General features: G+C 40.3%; 1 protein-coding gene and 1 pseudogene across 5 annotated transcripts in view; one reads left to right on the top strand and one right to left on the bottom strand.

Moving 5' to 3' along the window:
* The window catches only part of LSM14A (LSM14A mRNA processing body assembly factor), a 53,092-nt gene extending 43,135 nt beyond the window's left edge, over positions 1-9,957 (top strand). For 2 of the 5 annotated variants that reach the window (XM_055412302.2, XM_055412300.2), the window contains 5 exons: positions 167-349; positions 458-629; positions 1,727-1,958; positions 6,282-6,318; positions 8,598-9,263. In XM_055412302.2, the coding sequence (XP_055268277.1) occupies positions 167-349; positions 458-629; positions 1,727-1,958; positions 6,282-6,308 (614 nt within the window). In that variant the 3' untranslated portion in view covers positions 6,309-6,318; positions 8,598-9,263. Of the gene's footprint in view, positions 1-166; positions 350-457; positions 630-1,726; positions 1,959-6,281; positions 6,319-7,557; positions 7,615-8,597 lie in introns of all 5 variants that reach the window. The other 3 variants (XM_055412303.2, XM_055412301.2, XR_008683957.2) reach the window with 2 other exon arrangements.
* LOC148774372 (large ribosomal subunit protein uL24 pseudogene) lies at positions 3,192-3,665 on the bottom strand (annotated as a pseudogene).
* Positions 9,958-18,246: the final 8,289 nt, after the last annotated feature.

Below are 18,246 nucleotides of genomic sequence, written 5' to 3'. Positions count from 1 at the left end.
CTCAGTCTACTACATATTAAATGTTTGTGAAACTTCATTTCTTTTTTATCTTAAAAAAATACAAATATAGTCAGGTATATAGAGACTTAAAAGCATTTCTGTTGTTGACCATAAAGACCATAATAATAGCTTCTGCTTTAAACCAGCTTGTTCTTTATTAATATAGTTCCAGGTGCTCCTTCAGCTCCAAGGAGAGGGCGTGGGGGTCATCGAGGTGGCAGAGGAAGATTTGGTATTCGACGAGATGGTCCAATGAAATTTGAGAAAGACTTTGACTTTGAAAGTGCGAATGCACAATTTAACAAGGAGGAAATCGACAGAGAGTTTCATAATAAACTTAAATTGAAAGGTGAGTTTTTATTTTTCTCCTCAGAGAATGCTCTTTTCTGACCATGTGAATTATGGATATTTAGGCCAAATCTTGACTTATATGGTATGTGCTTTTTTTTTTCATTAGAAGATAAACTTGAGAAACAGGAGAAGCCTGTCAATGGTGAAGATAAAGGAGACTCAGGAGTTGATACCCAAAACAGTGAAGGAAATGCAGATGAAGAAGATCCACTTGGACCTAATTGCTATTATGACAAAACTAAATCCTTCTTTGATAATATTTCTTGTGATGATAATAGGTACAGTCTTTTAAGCTGCTCTGATGCAATTAGGAGGTTGAAGTGTGAAGTGATTCCTGATAAAGTCACAAAGTGTAATGAATACTTAAAAGTCCCTAAGGACTTCCCTGATGGTCCAGTGGTTAAGAATCTGTGCTTCCCAATGGGCTCGGATTTGATCATGGTTGGAGAACTAAGATCCCACTTGCTGTGTGGTGCAACCAAAAAAAAAAGTCTAATGACTACAATTTTTTAATGTTTTGATAAAAGAAAATAACTTATACTAAAATTTTAAATGGTATTACTTTTGGAAAAGAAGAAATAATCATGTATTTTTGTTTGGGGATGCATTCACCTTCGAAAATCAGTAATTAAAATAGAACATTCATCTAACATCTAAACACCTTTTACTTTACCCCTCTACAATGTAGTTCAGTTGAAGTTTGCTGATGTAGTAAAACTCTGCTCTATTGCAGTAAATATGAATCCGGAAAACTGGTTAATTAAAGGACTCAGCATAACAAATTTCCAGAGTTTCTGCTGCCTGGTTCAGGTTGTCCTTCTGCTGGCTGCATTTTGGTGCCACCTAGTGGTGGTTGTCTGCTTCAATTTAAACATGGGTGGAGATGATGCTGAATCTGATTGGGCTGTAGGCCAGCAGCAGCGATTCAGAAGCTTTAGGCATCAGGTCCAGAGGTTGGACCAGGAGCCTAGTAGGATCTTGGGAATCAGCCCTTTATCTCCTTCCATCCTGAGGCAGGGTTTCCTTTCCCTTCCTTTGAGGCTGATTGGAGGGTAGAGTCAACTGCCAATCCCATTTATTGAGGCTATTCAGTTTCTATCATCAGCTGTATTTGCAATAAACAATACCAGTCATGCATTCACATGAAGTATAACAGAATATAATAGGAACATTTTGCCATGGACAGCTTGTGATGACTTAGGTACTTTTGTGGGTTTTTTGTTGTTTTTTGTGGGGTTTTGATGCTTAGGAATTACTTAGCCTCAATTTGGAAATTAAGTGCTACATAGTCTTGCTGGCAAATGTTCTTTAAAAGTTGATACACTACAAAAAAAAAAAAACTTGATATACTAAAGATTATTTGTCCTCATAATAGAGAACGGAGACCAACCTGGGCTGAAGAGAGAAGATTAAATGCAGAAACATTTGGAATCCCGCTTCGTCCAAACCGTGGCCGTGGAGGGTACAGAGGCAGAGGGGGTCTTGGTTTCCGTGGTGGCCGAGGACGTGGTAGTGGCCGAGGTGGAACCTTCACCACTCCTCGAGGATTTCGTGGTGGATTCAGAGGAGGTCGTGGGGGCAGGGAGTTTGCAGATTTTGAGTATAGGGTAAGTATGATTACATGCTTTGGGGTTGGCTTGCAGTTGTAGGAAACTGAAAATGTTTTAAATTTTTATCTATTGGGAATGAGTATTTCTAGGACATTTGTATAATTTCCATTTGACTTTTCAGTGGAGGATATACTTGATTATGATATTTGTATAATTTTAAGGAGCAGTAACTTCTTGGCTAATGGATCTAATTTTTTAAACTATTTTCTTTTCAATTGGAGAAAGTGAGAGAAATATATTTTTATCTTCTGTAATAGAACCATTGTTTCAGATGTCATGGACTGGTAAAATTTCTTCCAAAAAACTATGAGAGATTGACTTAATTTCTTTTTCTTAAAAAGTTTTGTTGTTGGAGGCACAGAGGATCACTAAAAGATATTACACAATACAAAAAAGGACTATATTATATCACCTTTATTTCATGTTACAAAGTATGCTTTAATACCAAAAGAATCTAGGAAGAACATTCCAGAATATTCCAGAATGGCAGGCAAACCTGTGCGTTTAACCAGCTAACGTATTTTGTGTGTACAAATGAGGAAATGGGTAAAGAGATATTAAATAACTTGCCCAAGTTTAGCTAATAAGTGATGATGCTGGATCTTGAACCTAGTACATTTGTTCCTCAGTCCATGATCTTAGTTTTGTGGAAAACTCAACTATATTTTCCGTGGTTTTTTATTTTACCATGGTCTTAAAAATATCTCATTGGCATATGGAAACTGCTGCTTGAAATTTCTAATTTACAATGTTAGTTTCTGGTGTACAGCAAAGTCATTCAGTTATATATATACACACACAAACACAGATACACAGTCTTTTTCATATTCCTTTCCATTATGGTTTATTACAGGGCACTACAAAGGGCAGCAAATTGGCAAAGTAGTTTCCTGTGCTATACAGTAGGACCTTGTATAAAAAATATATGTATAATTTATTTAAAAGAGTCTTTAAATCAATGTTAGTATCCTAGTTATTGACTTTAGGGATAGTGGATAGGAAAGTATATAACCAAAGAAAGGATCAAAATTCCATCATAAAGAAGTCTATTAGGAATTACAGAAAGCAGCTAGAAACTTAAAGACCCACTATCAGGAATTTCACTCTTTTATATTTAAAACTGGTCATTGTTGAGATCCCTCTTGAAGGATCATTAATAGTGGCTTTTGGATCTGTTTTTTTTTTTTATTATTTTAACAGTTTTTAATGAAAGCTGTAGACAAGATGACTTTATTCTTGCATTTTCTCAATTGTTTCTTACTTATATTTGCCCTTTTCCTTTCCTACTTGGCGAGATTTGGCTTTACGTTCGAGGATCTTTTTGCGGTCTTTGTCCAGTTTTAGTCTGGTGATAACCACCTTGCTGGGGTGAATGCCCACATGGACAGTTGTACCATTAGCCTTCTCCCGCTGCATTCATTCAATGTAGATAATGTATTTCTTCCTGTAAACCTGGACTACTTTGCCAATTTGCTGCCCTTTGTAGTGCCCTCGTACAACCTGAACTTCATCGTCCTTTCGGATGGGCATGGATCGAACGTTGTACTTCTGTCTTGGCTCTTTAGAAAGAGGAGAAGACATAATTTTCCTGCGAATGTGGGAAGGCGCATTGAAATGCCCTTTTCAATTCTTGCTTCGGTCAGAAGTCACAAAGGGATTGAACTTCATTTTGGCCGCTGGCGCTTCAGCGATGGCCGCAGAAGGGAAGAGCTGGATCTGTTGTTTTTAATGCCTTTGATACTGTGTCATCACAGCCAAGACTCCTGAAAAGTAGCCTCAGATCATTAGGTCAGGATATCCACCCATGGTAGACACAGCCTGATGTATCTGCAGGACTTTTGACTTCCAAAATGGCCATTCCAACTTGGAGACTGTGTCTTAGGAACCATGGAACGCTTCTTACTTGCCACTATTACTCCTCTTGAGGTTGCCAGTGACCTTTTGCTTACCGAATTCAATAGCTTTTTTGTAAATATTTGCCCTTCATTACTCTGTAATATTTGACACTGATAACTACCCACCCAACCTGGAGTCTTTCTTTCTGGGTTTTTTTTTTTCCCCCATGAATACTTTTGAAATTTTTCATTATAAAAATTAAGTATGTTCCTCACCACAGCCTATAAGGTACTTCATGATCTGCTTGCTTCTCCAGGTCCGAAGTCTAGTACTTTCTCTAGATCTTGTTACTCGTGGGACTGCAAGCCGTTTCTGTCATCCATGCCGCTGCACATACACAGACCTTCTTGCTCTTGTTCAATGCCAAGCTTATTCCTATCTCTCAACCTTTTTACCCATTCCTTCTGCCTGCAGTGTTCAGTTTGCTCTATCGTGTTCATGTTTGTACTCTTGTGTAGGCTTGATCTCTCTGTCTGTCTTCCTCCCTCTCTCCTCTCCTGCAGACATTTCCCCCTCCGCTCTCTGAGCTGATCTATTCATAGCTTCTAATCAGTTTTTCAACTTGGACCTTGACCTACATATTTCTATATTTACTTGCATTGTGTCCTGTGATCAGCTTAAACTTAACCTTCCTCAGAATGACCTTATCATCTTCTCACTTTCCCATCATATCAGTTTGGTGTTCTTTCGGTCACCATGGTGGTGGAGTATCCATGTCCACGTTACCACATTCATTCCTTTGAGGTATTTCTGCCAGTTACCATAGTAACCCACTGATTGCTCTTCAGACCTTCAGTCTGTCTTTACCTCACTTCAGGCATATCAACTACCTGTTGAAGAACCTATGGCAGCTCTTTGTTGAAGACCACACTGAGTCAGCTTGGTTTGAGAAAAAATACATTTAAATCAGACTGTGATCCTGATGAGAATTTTTGTAATCTTTGCCATATGGCATCGATTTAGGTTGTTAAACCTATCAGGCCCTCAGTTTTGACATTTGTGGGTAGAGAGTTGAACAGATTTATTTCAGATTCACTTTTTAAAGACTATTAAAGTCTCAAGATTTGGAAAACATCTGAGAGATGTGACCTCCTGGCCAAACCGAACGCCTCTTCTGTTGGTATCCCCTGTAGGGACTGGGAACTTAATACTGTTTTTAAGAGCATCCATTCCACCCCAAGGGTGCTTTAATTATTAGAATTTCACAGACACGTGGAGTTTGAATTAAAATCTTTTTCCCTCTGTCATCAACCCATTAGTTTAATTCTACACACAGAATATATACTCTTCTTCATGATGATTTTTCATATATTTGGAAAAACATGGCTGCCATGTTATCTTTAAGACTGGACCATTACTTCCCTTTATCTGAACAGTAACAACTGTGTGCATGGTATATCCGTTTACTAATGCCAACCTTCTTTTTAAGGTCGTGTCTCACTGTTCAGCCCTCTTGAGCTTTTAGTTAAAACTCCTATCATATACATTGCAGAATTAGAATGCATCATAGGGGTTGTCTGCATCAGCCCTTTTCTTTTTTTGGCTCTGCTGGGTCTTCGTTGCTGCACATGGGCCTTCTCCAGTTGTGGCAAGCAGGGGGTTGCTCACTAGTTGTGGTGCTATGATGTGCGGGTTTCTCGTTGCCGTGGTTTCTCTTGTTGCAGAACCCAGATTATATAGCGCACACGGACTTCAGTAGTTGCAGCTCACAGGCTTCGTTGTCCCGCAGCATGTGGGGTCTTCCCAGACAGGGACTGGACCCTTGTCCCCTGCATTGGCAGACATATTAACCGCTGGACCACCAGGGAAGTCCTGCATTTGTCTTTATCCACACTAGGATATCCTTGACAGATAGTTCAACCTCTGCTTGGGTGTTTCAAGGCGTGAAACCTGAATGGACCTTAGGCTGATGATTAGAAGGTTCTAACATGACATTGCACAGCTTGCTCTTTTTAACCTATGAGAGTCCCACTTGCTATATCCAGCCCCATTACCCTTTAAACTATCTAATTCAAATAGGTTAACTCTTGATCATCTCTTAAACGGTTGCTTATTACAACTAAACTTCATTCATTGACCAAATATATTGAATTTTTAGTATATGCCAAGCTCTGTGCTAGACATTGGTGGTAACAAAACACTTGGAGCCTTCTTGATATTATAATCAAGTGGAAAGATAGACATAGCTGAAAGTCAAGGGTTTCCTTTCAGTCTTGCCCAAGGTTTGCTGTCTCCTTAGAAATTTCTCTTCCCTCCGCCTCTTATTTCTTTCTTTTCTGACCTCCTATGGCATCTGCTTTTGTCACCACACATTTTATGTATACCCATATTCCCTGTTTCAGGTGTTTTGTTTTGTTCTGCATCACCAACTAGATGGGACCTCTTGGCATTAGTGAATATGTATTTTACTTTTCTTTCCACCAGAACACCTATGCCAGCGTGGAGCCATAGTGAGCTTGAAGTAAGTACTTAGCGTGTTGATTAGGAATAAGTTACATCAGCCTTCAGTGAGGCTGAAGGTCCATCAGTGTGGGTACTCATTGGTTCATTCCAAAGTTAAATGATCCTTCTGTCTACCACTAGACCCTAGACCTTCTCAGCAGCGTATTCGTTCCAGATCATACCGTCCAGCACCTTTAAAAGTGGAAATAGTGAGAGACCAGTATTACATAAAGGAGATTTATCTTCAAAGGATTAAACTTGTTCTGAAATGTCTAGTACTTCTTCTCAGAGATGAAGTGCAATGACATTTGCAGCAGCCTTCCTGTAATGGGTTAGCATTTTTCTTTATGCTTCACTGACGTAAACATTATAAGTAGGTCTGGTTGTTTAATGCAAACATGGGTGAAGATGGAATCATAGGTTTTTTGTTTTTAAGGATTCCTCAGAAACATCAGTCAAACTAGAACCTCTCTCCCACCCTCCTCCCAGTAGATAGTTAGGAAGCCAGTAACCCAGAGGAGTTACCTTCCTTGATCTAGATACAAGCTAATCAAGCCAAAATTTACTCCTTGATTTCTGAGTTTTCCTTAAGGATAGTGTTAGAAACCGGAGAAGGTAATGGCAAGCCACTCCAGTACTATTGCCTAGAAAATCCCATGGATGGAGGAGCCTGGTTGGCTGTAGTCCGTGGGGTCGCTGAGGGTCGGACACGACTGAGCGGCTTCACTTTCACTTTTTACTTTCACACATTGGAGAAGGAAATGGCAGCCCACTCCAGGGTTCTTGCCTGGAGAATCCCAGGGACGGGGAAGCCTGGTGGGCTTCCGTCTATGGGGTCGCACAGAGTCGGACACGACTGAAGTGACTTAGCAGCAGCAGCAGTGTTAGAAACATAAACTTACGGTGAGTTTGGTCCTGTAGTGCTTTTTCTTTTCTTTATTTTTTGGGAGTGGAAGATGAGGCTGGGCATAATAAGAGAGTAGAGTAGTCCACTATCATTTTATATGCTGCTGCTAGGGAGGTTGAGCCGCCATGGTGGATGAGATAGATAGGTTGCCTTCCATTTGAGTCTTCTGTTCCTCACAGAGGGTCCAGAGACAAGTATCTGAAATGACTCAGCATAGTACTTTCTCTCTCCCTTGCCCCTTTTATCTTCTCCTTTCCTTCTTGCTGCCTCTCTGTCTCCCCCTCCTTCTGCCTCCTCCCTCCCTCTTTTCTTGTCTTTCTTGCTTCCTTTTTTTTTTTTTTCACCTTTCAGAAAACCACAGCATTTCAACCCTAAAAGGTCTGGATTGATCATACAGCTTTCTGAAAGGTAAAAAAAAAATGGGGGCATGTGAATTTTGGCCTTGGTGGGGACAACAGGATCGTCTTCAGCAGCTTTCTTTCTGCATCAACTAATCCCATGCTGTTTGTATTCTAACTTAATAACATTGTACAGATGGTTTTTGTATATGCAGATAAAGTTTTTCACAAAGAAAGTGTTTGTTTCTAACAGTCAGGGTAAGAATCGGCAGTAAAAATCAGGCACGTGGTAGCAGCTATTCCTGAGGAAAAGAGAAGCCCTTCCCTTGGCTCTGTGTACAGGCCTTTGATTTAGAATTAATCTCACTGGAAAACTAGAGGCTCCTTGAAATTTTTATTGCTTTCTTCTCCCTGGTTAGTTGGGTATTTTTTTTTTTAATTCACAGACAGTGCTCTGGTTTTCAGAACTTGATTTCATATTTAAAATCATAATATTTAATATTTATTTAATCATATTTAATATTTCATATTTTCATAAAAGTTGTCCTTTTAAAATGAATTTTTCAAATCATTGCTTTCTCCCAGCATGAAACTTTGAAGACAAATGTTATTTTGCCACCTGATATTTTATTGCTTAGTAAAGATATCAGAGACTGAGGGATTTTATTGATCTTCTTCCAGTATATGTTGTCAGTTGTATTTGATGAGTTTGACTACTATCTTCAAGGCTTAATTATTTTTTGAAATTATTAGGACAGCACCAAATGTAGTAGGGCCTACCTGTATTTTAACCGGGGAGCTTCTTGCTCAGACAGTACCACTGCTTTAACCTCTATTAACTGGAAAATACAGTTAACAATAATGAGCTACTGCTGAGTGTGTAAGGTATAAAAAGTGTTTCCTGGAAATCAATGAAACAAATTTATACATGAAAGTTAAGAGGAGGGTGAATTTAAAGGTAATGAAAAATATACTTAAACTAATTAGAGAGAAATACTCATTAATAAACCCCAGTAGTTTGAAACATGAGCTAATTCTTTTTTCCCTTTTTAGAAAGACAACAAAGTTGCTGCATAGTCTACAAACAAGTCTTTGAAAATAGATGGATTTCTAGTTCTTCGTGGTCCTGAGAATTGGTTTCAGTCTTTGAGAAGAATGAAGAAGTGAATTTGCTGTATATTTGTCACCAGCACTGGGTTTTTGTTTGTTTGTTTTTCTGCTTAATTTCAGAGATACAATGCAGTTACTTTTGGGGGTGGGGGGGGAAGGCTCATCTTAAAAAATGAGCATTAATTATATTTGGAATAGCAGAAGGTTAAGTAATTTCTTATGTATAGTTAAACTAAAGCAGTACTCCAGTGAAACTTATAAGTATTTTTTCATCACTGAAAGGATTTTTCTTATCACTAAATTGTATTTGGCAATTCCTGCAAGTTACCTGCAGATAGGGCCGTGATACTGTGTTTTGAGCCACAGAAGGGTGTGCGTGTGTATGTGTGTGTGTGTGTCTGTCTATATCTTTTCTTTCCTTTTCTCTTTTTTTTCTTTCTTTCTTTTTTGGAAATCCTGTAATATCCCTTTTGAGGTAGCTTATTTCGTCAATTAATTAGGGTGCTGGATGGTAGAGAATTTTGTCAGTCAACTATGTATACACAGTAAATACTGTTTCTTAGGCAAAGGTAACTTTTTTATATAGTTGTAAAATTCCATTATATTCCATTGCCAAAGAAACATTAAGAACTTTGTATAGCTGTATAAAAAGCAACTAATTTTTTAAAGAATAAACATTTTAAAGTCAGCAAACATACTGTGTCCTTGCAGAAGTTGATGTGCTGAGGAGCAGAACTGTGGGTGGGTCTTTTTTTCATAGCTTTTCAGGCTTAAGATGTGCTGATTTTTTTTTTTTTAATGTTTAGAACATAAATGAAGATTTGATACATTCATTATCTAAAAAGGATAAATTACTCATGCTTGTTGTAACAACTTTATTTTGTAGCAAATGGCATATCACAGGATTTATCCAAATAATAGATATTTTCAGTATACAAATATAAATAATCATAGATAAGAATGTATTAGCTGTATTTTCAAATAAGTATCCCCCCTTTTTTAAGACAATAAAACTAGGTGTCAATTAACCTGTTCTCCCTGATATGCCTGGAGTTTGTTGTGATACCTTGACTCATTCCATTATATTTCAAGAGGATTCAGAGTGTTAGAAATTATTTTGGCAACCTATGAGATACCATAACACTGGTCCTTAGGCCTGTGACCCACAAATGACTCAGTATAGAGTTCATTGCTAATGATAAATTATTAGTAAATCTTTTTGCTATTTTAAGCTATGGGGGGGAATCTGGCCACTTTTGTGTTTTTATGAAGGCCATGGAATAAAGGGATCCAAAGATTTAAATATTTGTATCTATTTTGATTTTTGTTAACTTTCTCCTTAAGATAATCAGTAGTGGTAAAGATACAAAAAACTGCACTGTAGGAGAATTGAAATATTTAAAGGTGGTTGATATTTTTAGTTTTAATTTTATATCTTTTGTATGGCTCTACAAGAAAATGTTTTGTAATTCAGTTTCAGTATTGAGGTCCAGTACTTGGCAGCCATAGTTTAGATGATATTGTTTAATACTGTTTGCTAGCATGTTAACAACAAAATCTTTTGGAGGACCCACAAATCATGATATTGAACACATTTCTGAGACATTCAGAACATCAAAGCAAATGCTGTGACAGTAACTGTGTAGACTGTCGGAGATATCCTGGGCTACTTTGAAGAAAAAAAAACCTGTAAATACCAATTCTACATGCTCTGAAAGTATGAATTCATGCCTTTTTCCAAGCCTTCTGGGGCATTTGGTACCCCAGTAATAGCTGGCAGCATGACATACCTGCAGTGCACCTTACAATATTAAAGCAGGTTTTTATTCTGAGACAGAATAAAATTATTCAATAAAAAATGTTCGTCAAAGTTCTTTCTCTTTAAACACTAATATTCTCCTTACAATAGAAAGAAATACAATACAAGGCATCTTTAACACGTAAGGGTTTATATTCCTTAAAATTAGCAAAATTAATTTCTCTTTTCCTAGGATTTATATATTGTCATAGGTGTTTAGGTAAAGCTAGAAGCCCTTTCTCCCCCTCCTAGCATGCAGCCAGCTCCTTAGTTACAATCCATGATATGAGAAGATTAAGCCAGCCAGATACAGGCCAAACTGGCAACCTCAGGCTAGAATGCATGCTCTACAGGCAGGCAGGTGCAAAAGAGGGAAAAGGCGAGGGCTGATTCTCCTCCAAACTTGTCTTTGGAGAGGCCATATCTCCCTCCAAAAGCACAACTTGATGTGAGGGCTAGCAAGAGAGGTCAGGAATTTTCGTTCAGCTCACTAGCTCTTAATCAGGGGTGAACTGACATTGGGGAGCATTTAGAAATGTGAAAGCAGATGTTCTGGTTATCACGATGATTTGAATGATTTGAGACACCACTGACATTTAAAGAGTAAGGGCCAGGATGGTAAATGTCCTGTGCTCTGCTGGACGGTGCCCCTTAATCAATTATCCAGTCCAAAGTGCATCAGTGTCCCTTCCATTTAGAGAAATACTAAAGTCCCTCTGCATGGAAAGGCAATGAGTGGGGAATCCCCCCGACCCCAGATTTAAAAAAAAAAAAATCTTTACTAAAGAATCTATATGGTATGTGAAAGGAAAAGAACCTTACTACCAGGAATACTGTCAGCATGTTGGAAACTGATTATCACATAGGAATTAGCAATTCCTCCTGTTCTCCATCAGTCGTTCATAAATCTCTTGCCAGAATCAGCTGAGGAGCATTTTTTAAAGTACAAATTCCCATGCCACACATTTGGTGTGTCTGATTGTAAAGTTCTGCTGTGAAAACTGGCAACTTTAAATCCCACGGTACTTCGTTTAGAAAGCGAATTTTAAAACATCACCGCTGGCTCATCTAATCTAGCCCCTCCATGTTAAGGGCCTTGGTAGGGTTTCCACATAGAACTATTTTTTTTAATCATTTCTCTATCGTTCCAGATTCAGTATATCTAAATTGTGGCTCCATCATGAAGAGTGGGAAGGAACTAAGTGGCAGAGGGGATGCGTGTCTGCAAGACAGAATCTAGGGGGAAACAGAAAGATGGGAGACTTGTTTCCTCCAATGTTCGGCTACTTTGAGTACTGAGGCTCAGTTCCCAGCATGTAGGAAATGAGTGTGCTGTGTTGTCTCTGTGTGTCAGTTTTACATGGCTTTCGTCCCTGTCTCCATGGGTTGTCCGCCTGAAAGAAAAGCTGCTCTTTACGCAAAACCCTGCAGTCGTAGCTCACATCTGTCTAATCGTGTCTGGATCCAGTGTTGCGGGATCTCCCTGCCCTGTTAGTTCAGAGACTGTAAGCTGGTTTAAACCGTGACAGTGGGGAGAGTGTCACAGTATAAAGTAATGAAGGTGAGTGAACTTTTAGAGGAGCTCAAATGTCACCAATTTGCTCAGTTTACCTGTTTTGATTGATTTTAGAAGATGACAGGTATTAATACAATGGGAATTCAACTTAGGGAAGTAAAGTAGCACCATTAGTCTCTGAATCTGGGTGTGCCTAATGGGGCTTTGCACAGAGCAGGCTGCCCTAGCTTCTCCCAGGATAGACATTGGGACAACTTCTTGGCCTAGGAGCTAGTCAGGCAAGGGACGCAAAGGACAGTGTACCTCTGAGCGGCAGTCTCAGAAACCAGCAGCCGCCAGTCAGTCAGCTCGTGTTTACACTGGGAAGCTACAGATGGAGGACCCAGGCCCTGCTCTTGGGGCTTCCCAGCCTGCTGAGGAGGAGTGACGCAGAGGTTTGTATCCTATTTTTCAGGGCCAGGGTTGGTAAAAGCAAGTTTGTGAGTTTTGAGACATTCATAAATCTGACCCCAAGAGCACGTAGTGAGACTATGAATCTAATGTGGTTTCTGTTCTCCATGGTGGTGCTGAGCTATGAGCCAGTGATATGGGTGTTCTTTAAATTCCAGTTTGGTTCATATTTAACAGACTTGGCTGACTGATGACAATGTTTTCAGGTTTAGCTCATAAACATATCAAAATCAACCTGAACACACTCGTGTCCATATTGTGATTTGTAAAGAGAGGAAGCAGCCCTGTGAGGCCAAAGCACATTTCAGTTCAGTAATAAGGCTTTCTTAAGAGTGACTCATAGTCTAGGCACACAGAAGCAACTGAGCGGCCAGCAAGGAGCTCATGACCCAGAAAGTCTTGCGTTCACCTCCAGACTTGAAGAGCAGTTTGGGAGTGGAAGGACAGAGAGGAGAGAATTCCAGCTTGAGGAAGTGGGAGAAACCTGGGCCCAGGCGAGACTGAAATTAATTCCAATGAATGATTTACAGTCATCGCAGGACAGAGGACAGAAACATGTTTACTGGCTGGCTGGAGTGTGCTTCTGTAATCCTGGTTCTCACTTAATCCTGATAATCCTCCGGTGCTAGCCCTACACAGGATTGTTGATGAGAATGCAAATCCCAGCATTGCAGTTCAGGATTTTGCTTGTGCTGAAATTGTTCTGTAAATTTTTTTTTAATGGGTTAGTTGGGTGGCAGTTATCCCATACTCCATTCCCCAGTGTTTAAGTTAATAGTATTTCTTTGTCCCCAAATGGTACTGGTGCTTTGCAGATTTCGGTCTACAAAAGAATGAGGTGTAGTTTCATTTTTGTAAAAGTAATACATTGTAAAAAAGATATGGGCCGTATGGAAGATGGTTTACAAAAAGATAAAAGAAGAAAGAAAATCTACAGTTGCACCATTCAGTGCTGACCATTGATAACACTCTTTGGCTGTATATTCCAAGCGGCATGGTTCTGTACAGGCATGTGCTTTTCAGCAAAAATAGATTCATAGTATACATCCTATTGTGAAACTTGCTTTTTTTAACAAGTAGTGTATTGAGTAGCACTGCTTTGTTTTAAAGTATGGTATGTACGCAGACAAGTACACATATCATAATTACCTATGTAAACTACCCAGAAGCCCATTACAACTCCCTTCCAGTAGCTCCCACCCCCTCAGGGGTAACCACTAACCTAACTTTTAACAACATAGATTGCTTTTGCTTGTGCCTGTTATTTATAAAAATGGAATTGTACAGTATATACTCTTTTTTCCTTAGCTCAACATTGTGAGATTCATCCATGTTGTTGTGTTTGGCTGTGCACTCTTCATTTTCATTGCAATATAATATTCCATTGTGTTAGGAAACAATGGTTTTATCCATTCTACTGTTGATACTACATTTGGGTCATTTCTAGCTTTTGGCTGTTAATGCTGGCACTGTTTTTTTTCCCTCCTCAAGAGAAGCTGAAGTTGGAGTGGGTGAGAGAGGAACACTGACTTACACCACTTAAGGACTTGGACTGCTGTGAAGGATAGTAGTGCCCAGCTCTGGTGCCACTTCACAAGTACACTCCTGCAAGGCATTTGTAACTTAAGAATAAAGTTCCAGAAACCCTGGTGCACTGCAGATGTAGACGTTGATGTGTCCATTAGAGCAGATGCAGGGTTACTCCTCCTCTACGGGCCTAGCCTTTGTTCCCCAAGGACACTACTCTACCCACCACCCTTCCCAGTGGCAGCACCAGAGTATTCATTGCCCTGCAAACCAATGTTCAGGATGTGGTCCCTGTGCCCTTCCTCCCTCCCTTCCTGGTAAAACCCCTACTTACTCTGGTGAGGCTTATGTGATCCTCTCACTCTCCTGGTTACCTGATAACTACTGTCTTTAAAAAAAAAAAATTATTCCTTTTTCTTCCTCTACACTTGCATCCTTCCAAGTGAATTCATCTATGTGGTTTACCCATCTGTGTTGGGAGTCCCCAGGATCATCATACTCAACGACTGTCATTCTTAGGGCAAAATTAAAGAAAAAGCAAAATTAAAAAGGTGCAACGCTAAATTAAGGAAAAGGTATGTGGGCAAAGTCTGGAGCAAACCAAGCTCAGACTTTCAGAGGATGTCACAAAGGATGTATCAATACTTGATTCCCCAAGCAACAAATTGTTCCAACCTGTATGGAATGTTTTTTTTATCAAGGAAACCCCCTCAGCAACTGAGGGCCCAGGGTTTTGATCGGGGTCTGGTTATGTAGGCACCTTCCATGTGGCACATACTAAAATCCAAGACTCGAAAGCATAAGTAAACCACGTTGATTGTGCAAACAGTGTAGGCATCCTGAGCCACTCTTACCTGCTGGGAACGATAGCAACCCCCCTCAAATCCTAGTTTCCAGGTGTCAGCCAGGGCTGAACTTATAAGCCGTCTTTATAAAGGATAGTAGCCTTGCTGTGTTAACTCTTGTGGACCCACCCCACACCCTGGTTCCTCTTCCTTATCCCATGACCTTTTCTTCTCATCTCCTCCCATCCAAACCTGTACACACACCTGGACCTTGTCCATCAGCCTCAACTGCGTCATCTCTGAATCATGGATTTAGACACCTCCCACTTTGCTCTTCCAACTGACTTGCTCAAGAAATAATAAATACACACAGAGTGACCTAACCACTCCTTTGCTCAGTAACTGCTTTCAGCTTGGTTGGTGCAGACCTCCAGGTCAGGAATCTTTCTACCTTGGATTCACTAGCTCCCATCTTTTGCTTTCCTGTTTCCCATTTCCAACTAGCCTAGACTCCTTGAACCACCATTCTCTTACAAACCTTAAACTCCTGTGCTCTTCTGAACTTTCTGTGTTCTTGCCTAGAGAAACTTCAACCCTGAAAACAGCCATCCAATCACATGGTCAGTATTCACTGAGAGGGTTGTGTCCTGTGGAAGAGAATCACAGGTGAATGTATTAGTACCACTATAAACCTGACTGCTCTCTCCTGGGCCCTCAACACTGCCAATAAAACACTACTACTCTGCAGTCACCTCTCTAATCAGCAAATGGCCCTGTTATGCATTTCAAAAAACCAGAAGACACTGGATGGAAACTGCCTCAGGCACTTAAACCATACTCTACACTAAGCTCATCTGTACCCAGCCTTATCCTGCTGCTGCTGCTGCTGCTGCTAAGTCACTTTAGTTGTGTCTGACTGTGTGTGACCCCATAGACTGCCTACTACCAGGCTCCCCCGTCCCTGGGATTCTCCAGGCAAGAACCCTGGAGTGGGTTGCCATTTCCTGGTTGTCCTGTAAAAACAGAAAAGACCACAGATCAAAAAACTGCTTGTGTTCTGTCTCCCTAACTCCCACCATTCCCATTCCCAGACAGCATTATTGAGCTACTTCTCTGCCTGTATTCAACTTCCTTAAGGATCCTTCCCATTCACATTTAATTATTATGCCAGCATATTCTATGGCACATTCATATGTTTATATATACAGGCATAATGGAGATATTGTGGGTTCAGATCCACACCCCAGTAAAGCAAATATTACAATAAAGTGAGACATTTTTTTCTTTCCTAGTATGTATAAAGTTAGATTTACACTACTTTTGTCTATTAAATGTGCGGTAATAGCATTGTGCCTAAAAAACAGTGTACATTACCTTTATTTTTAAAATAGTGCTATTGGAAAAATGGCTCTGATTTTCTAGGTGCAGGGTTGCCACAGAACTTTCAATTTGTAGAAAAGGCAGTATCTGCAAAACAATAAAACAAAGTATACATATAGTAACTATGTAGCACTTATTATGTTACAAGCTTCTTTTTTAAGAAAATTATCCTTGAATCCTACATCCTACCAGTTCCTACTTAGAGCTCTTAACTGTCTGACACCTCATCTCCCTTTCACTTCTTAACCCACCTTGTTCCACTCCCCTGCACCACTAAAATAGTTCTTGGTCAGGTCACTAATGACCTCCAGTGAGCCTTTGGAAGTTTTCCTCTCTTGCTTTGAAGACCCATTCCCTGCAGCCCACCTCTTCCTTCTGAAAATTCTCTTGTCTTCCTGGATGCCACACTCACCTGGTTTTCTTTCCGCCCCTCTAGCTGCTGCTCCTCAGGCTGCCTAATCCTGATTCTGCAGTCGCCCCATTTGAAATAATAGTGTTCCTCAGGGTTTGGTTTTTTTTCTGCCACTCCCTGTCCTTCCCCCAACACACACACATACTACCACAAATTATTCAGTGGAGTTTCCCACATTTGGGGAAATCACAGGGGTAGCACATCCAGAAAAGCCTCACCCTGGGAAAACCACCTTTGTGATCCTGCTAGCTAAGGTCACTTTTTTTTTTGGAGGGGGGGTGCTTATCTATATGGAGTTGTTCCCATATTCACTTATCTAGCACAGATCTTTTCTAAGTCTGGATCTGACCCCCTTTTATTTTTGGGTTGGCTGCTCCACTTGCAGAATCTTAGTTCCCCAACCAGGTATTGAACCCAGGGTCACCACAGTAAAAGTGCTGAGTCCTAACCACTGGACCACCAGGGACATCCCTGAGTCTCACTTCCTTATTTTGTCATTAAAGGTCTTATCGTAGCCTCTCGAATGTAATGTTCCCCAAACTAAAGTGATGGATTTTTTTTTTCCTTTTTGGCTGGCCACTCAGCTTTTGGGGTAGTAGTTCCCTGAGCCTTCAGCATTGACAGCACTGAGTCTTGACCACTGGACCACCAGGGAATTCCCATTCCCTCTGCTTGTCTTCCCATGTTCTTGATCTGGTATGCAGCAATACCATCTACTAACCCAACTGTGCTGCAAATGTGAAAGTCACCTTTGACACTCCATTTCCTTCAGTTTTACACCAGCTTCATGCCTGTTAGCAAGTTCTATCAACTCTACTTTCTAAATACATCTAATGTCTCTTATTTTTAAAATGTTTTATGTTGATAAGAGATATGTGTACACATGTGTTTTAATTTAAATGCCTCAGAGGGCTTATAATGAAAGCCCTCAGTCATACTGTCATCCCTTCCCACCCAGTCTTTTGGTTTTAGTTTTACTGGTTTTCTGTGGAAAACAGAAAGCTATTCAACAAATCTTTACCGAGCCTTTATATGTAAGGGGTATAGTTCATTTGCAGGGTAAGCAAAAGTGAACAAAATAAAACCAGCCCTTCTTGGAGCTTGTGTTCTGAGAGGAGACAATTAAATTTGTAGTCTGTAATTCCCTGGCTGTCTAGTGGTTAGGACTCTGCATGTTTTCACTTCAGGGGCCCAGCTTCAATCCTTGGTCAATGAACTAGAATCCTGAAAACCATATGGCGTGACCAAAAAGATGCTGAAGTTCTATGGAGAAAAATCCAAGAAGGGAGTACAAGATAGGGTATATAGGCTTGAGGGGGGTTTCTGCTTCAATTTAAAACAGGTTAGGGAAGCTGACATAAATGACTCAAGAAGCTGATTGGATGTTCAGAGGAAATGTTAGCTGCAAAGACCCTGAAGCAGGAGTGAACCTATTATGGCTGGAGTAGAGTGAGGGAGGGGCTTCCCTGGTAGCTCAGCTGGTAAAGAATCCTGTATTGCAGGAGATCTCGGTTCGATTCCTGGGTCGGGAAGATCCCCTGGAGAAGGGATAGGTTACCCACTCCAGTATTCATGGGCTTCCTAGTAAAGAATCCTCCTGCAATGCAGGAGCCCTGGGTTTGATCCCTGGGTTGGGAAGATCCCCTGGAGGAGGGCATGGCAACCCACTCCAGTGTTCATGCCTGGAGAATCCCCATGGACAGAGAAGCATGGCGGGCTACAGT

Source organism: Moschus berezovskii, chromosome 22 (assembly GCF_049115385.1).
Source record: "Moschus berezovskii isolate FMDL1 chromosome 22, NW_MosBer_1.0, whole genome shotgun sequence".
Lineage (NCBI taxonomy): Eukaryota > Metazoa > Chordata > Mammalia > Artiodactyla > Moschidae > Moschus > Moschus berezovskii.
Note: the sequence above shows the minus strand (reverse complement) of the source record. Positions and strands in the feature narration are given on the sequence as shown.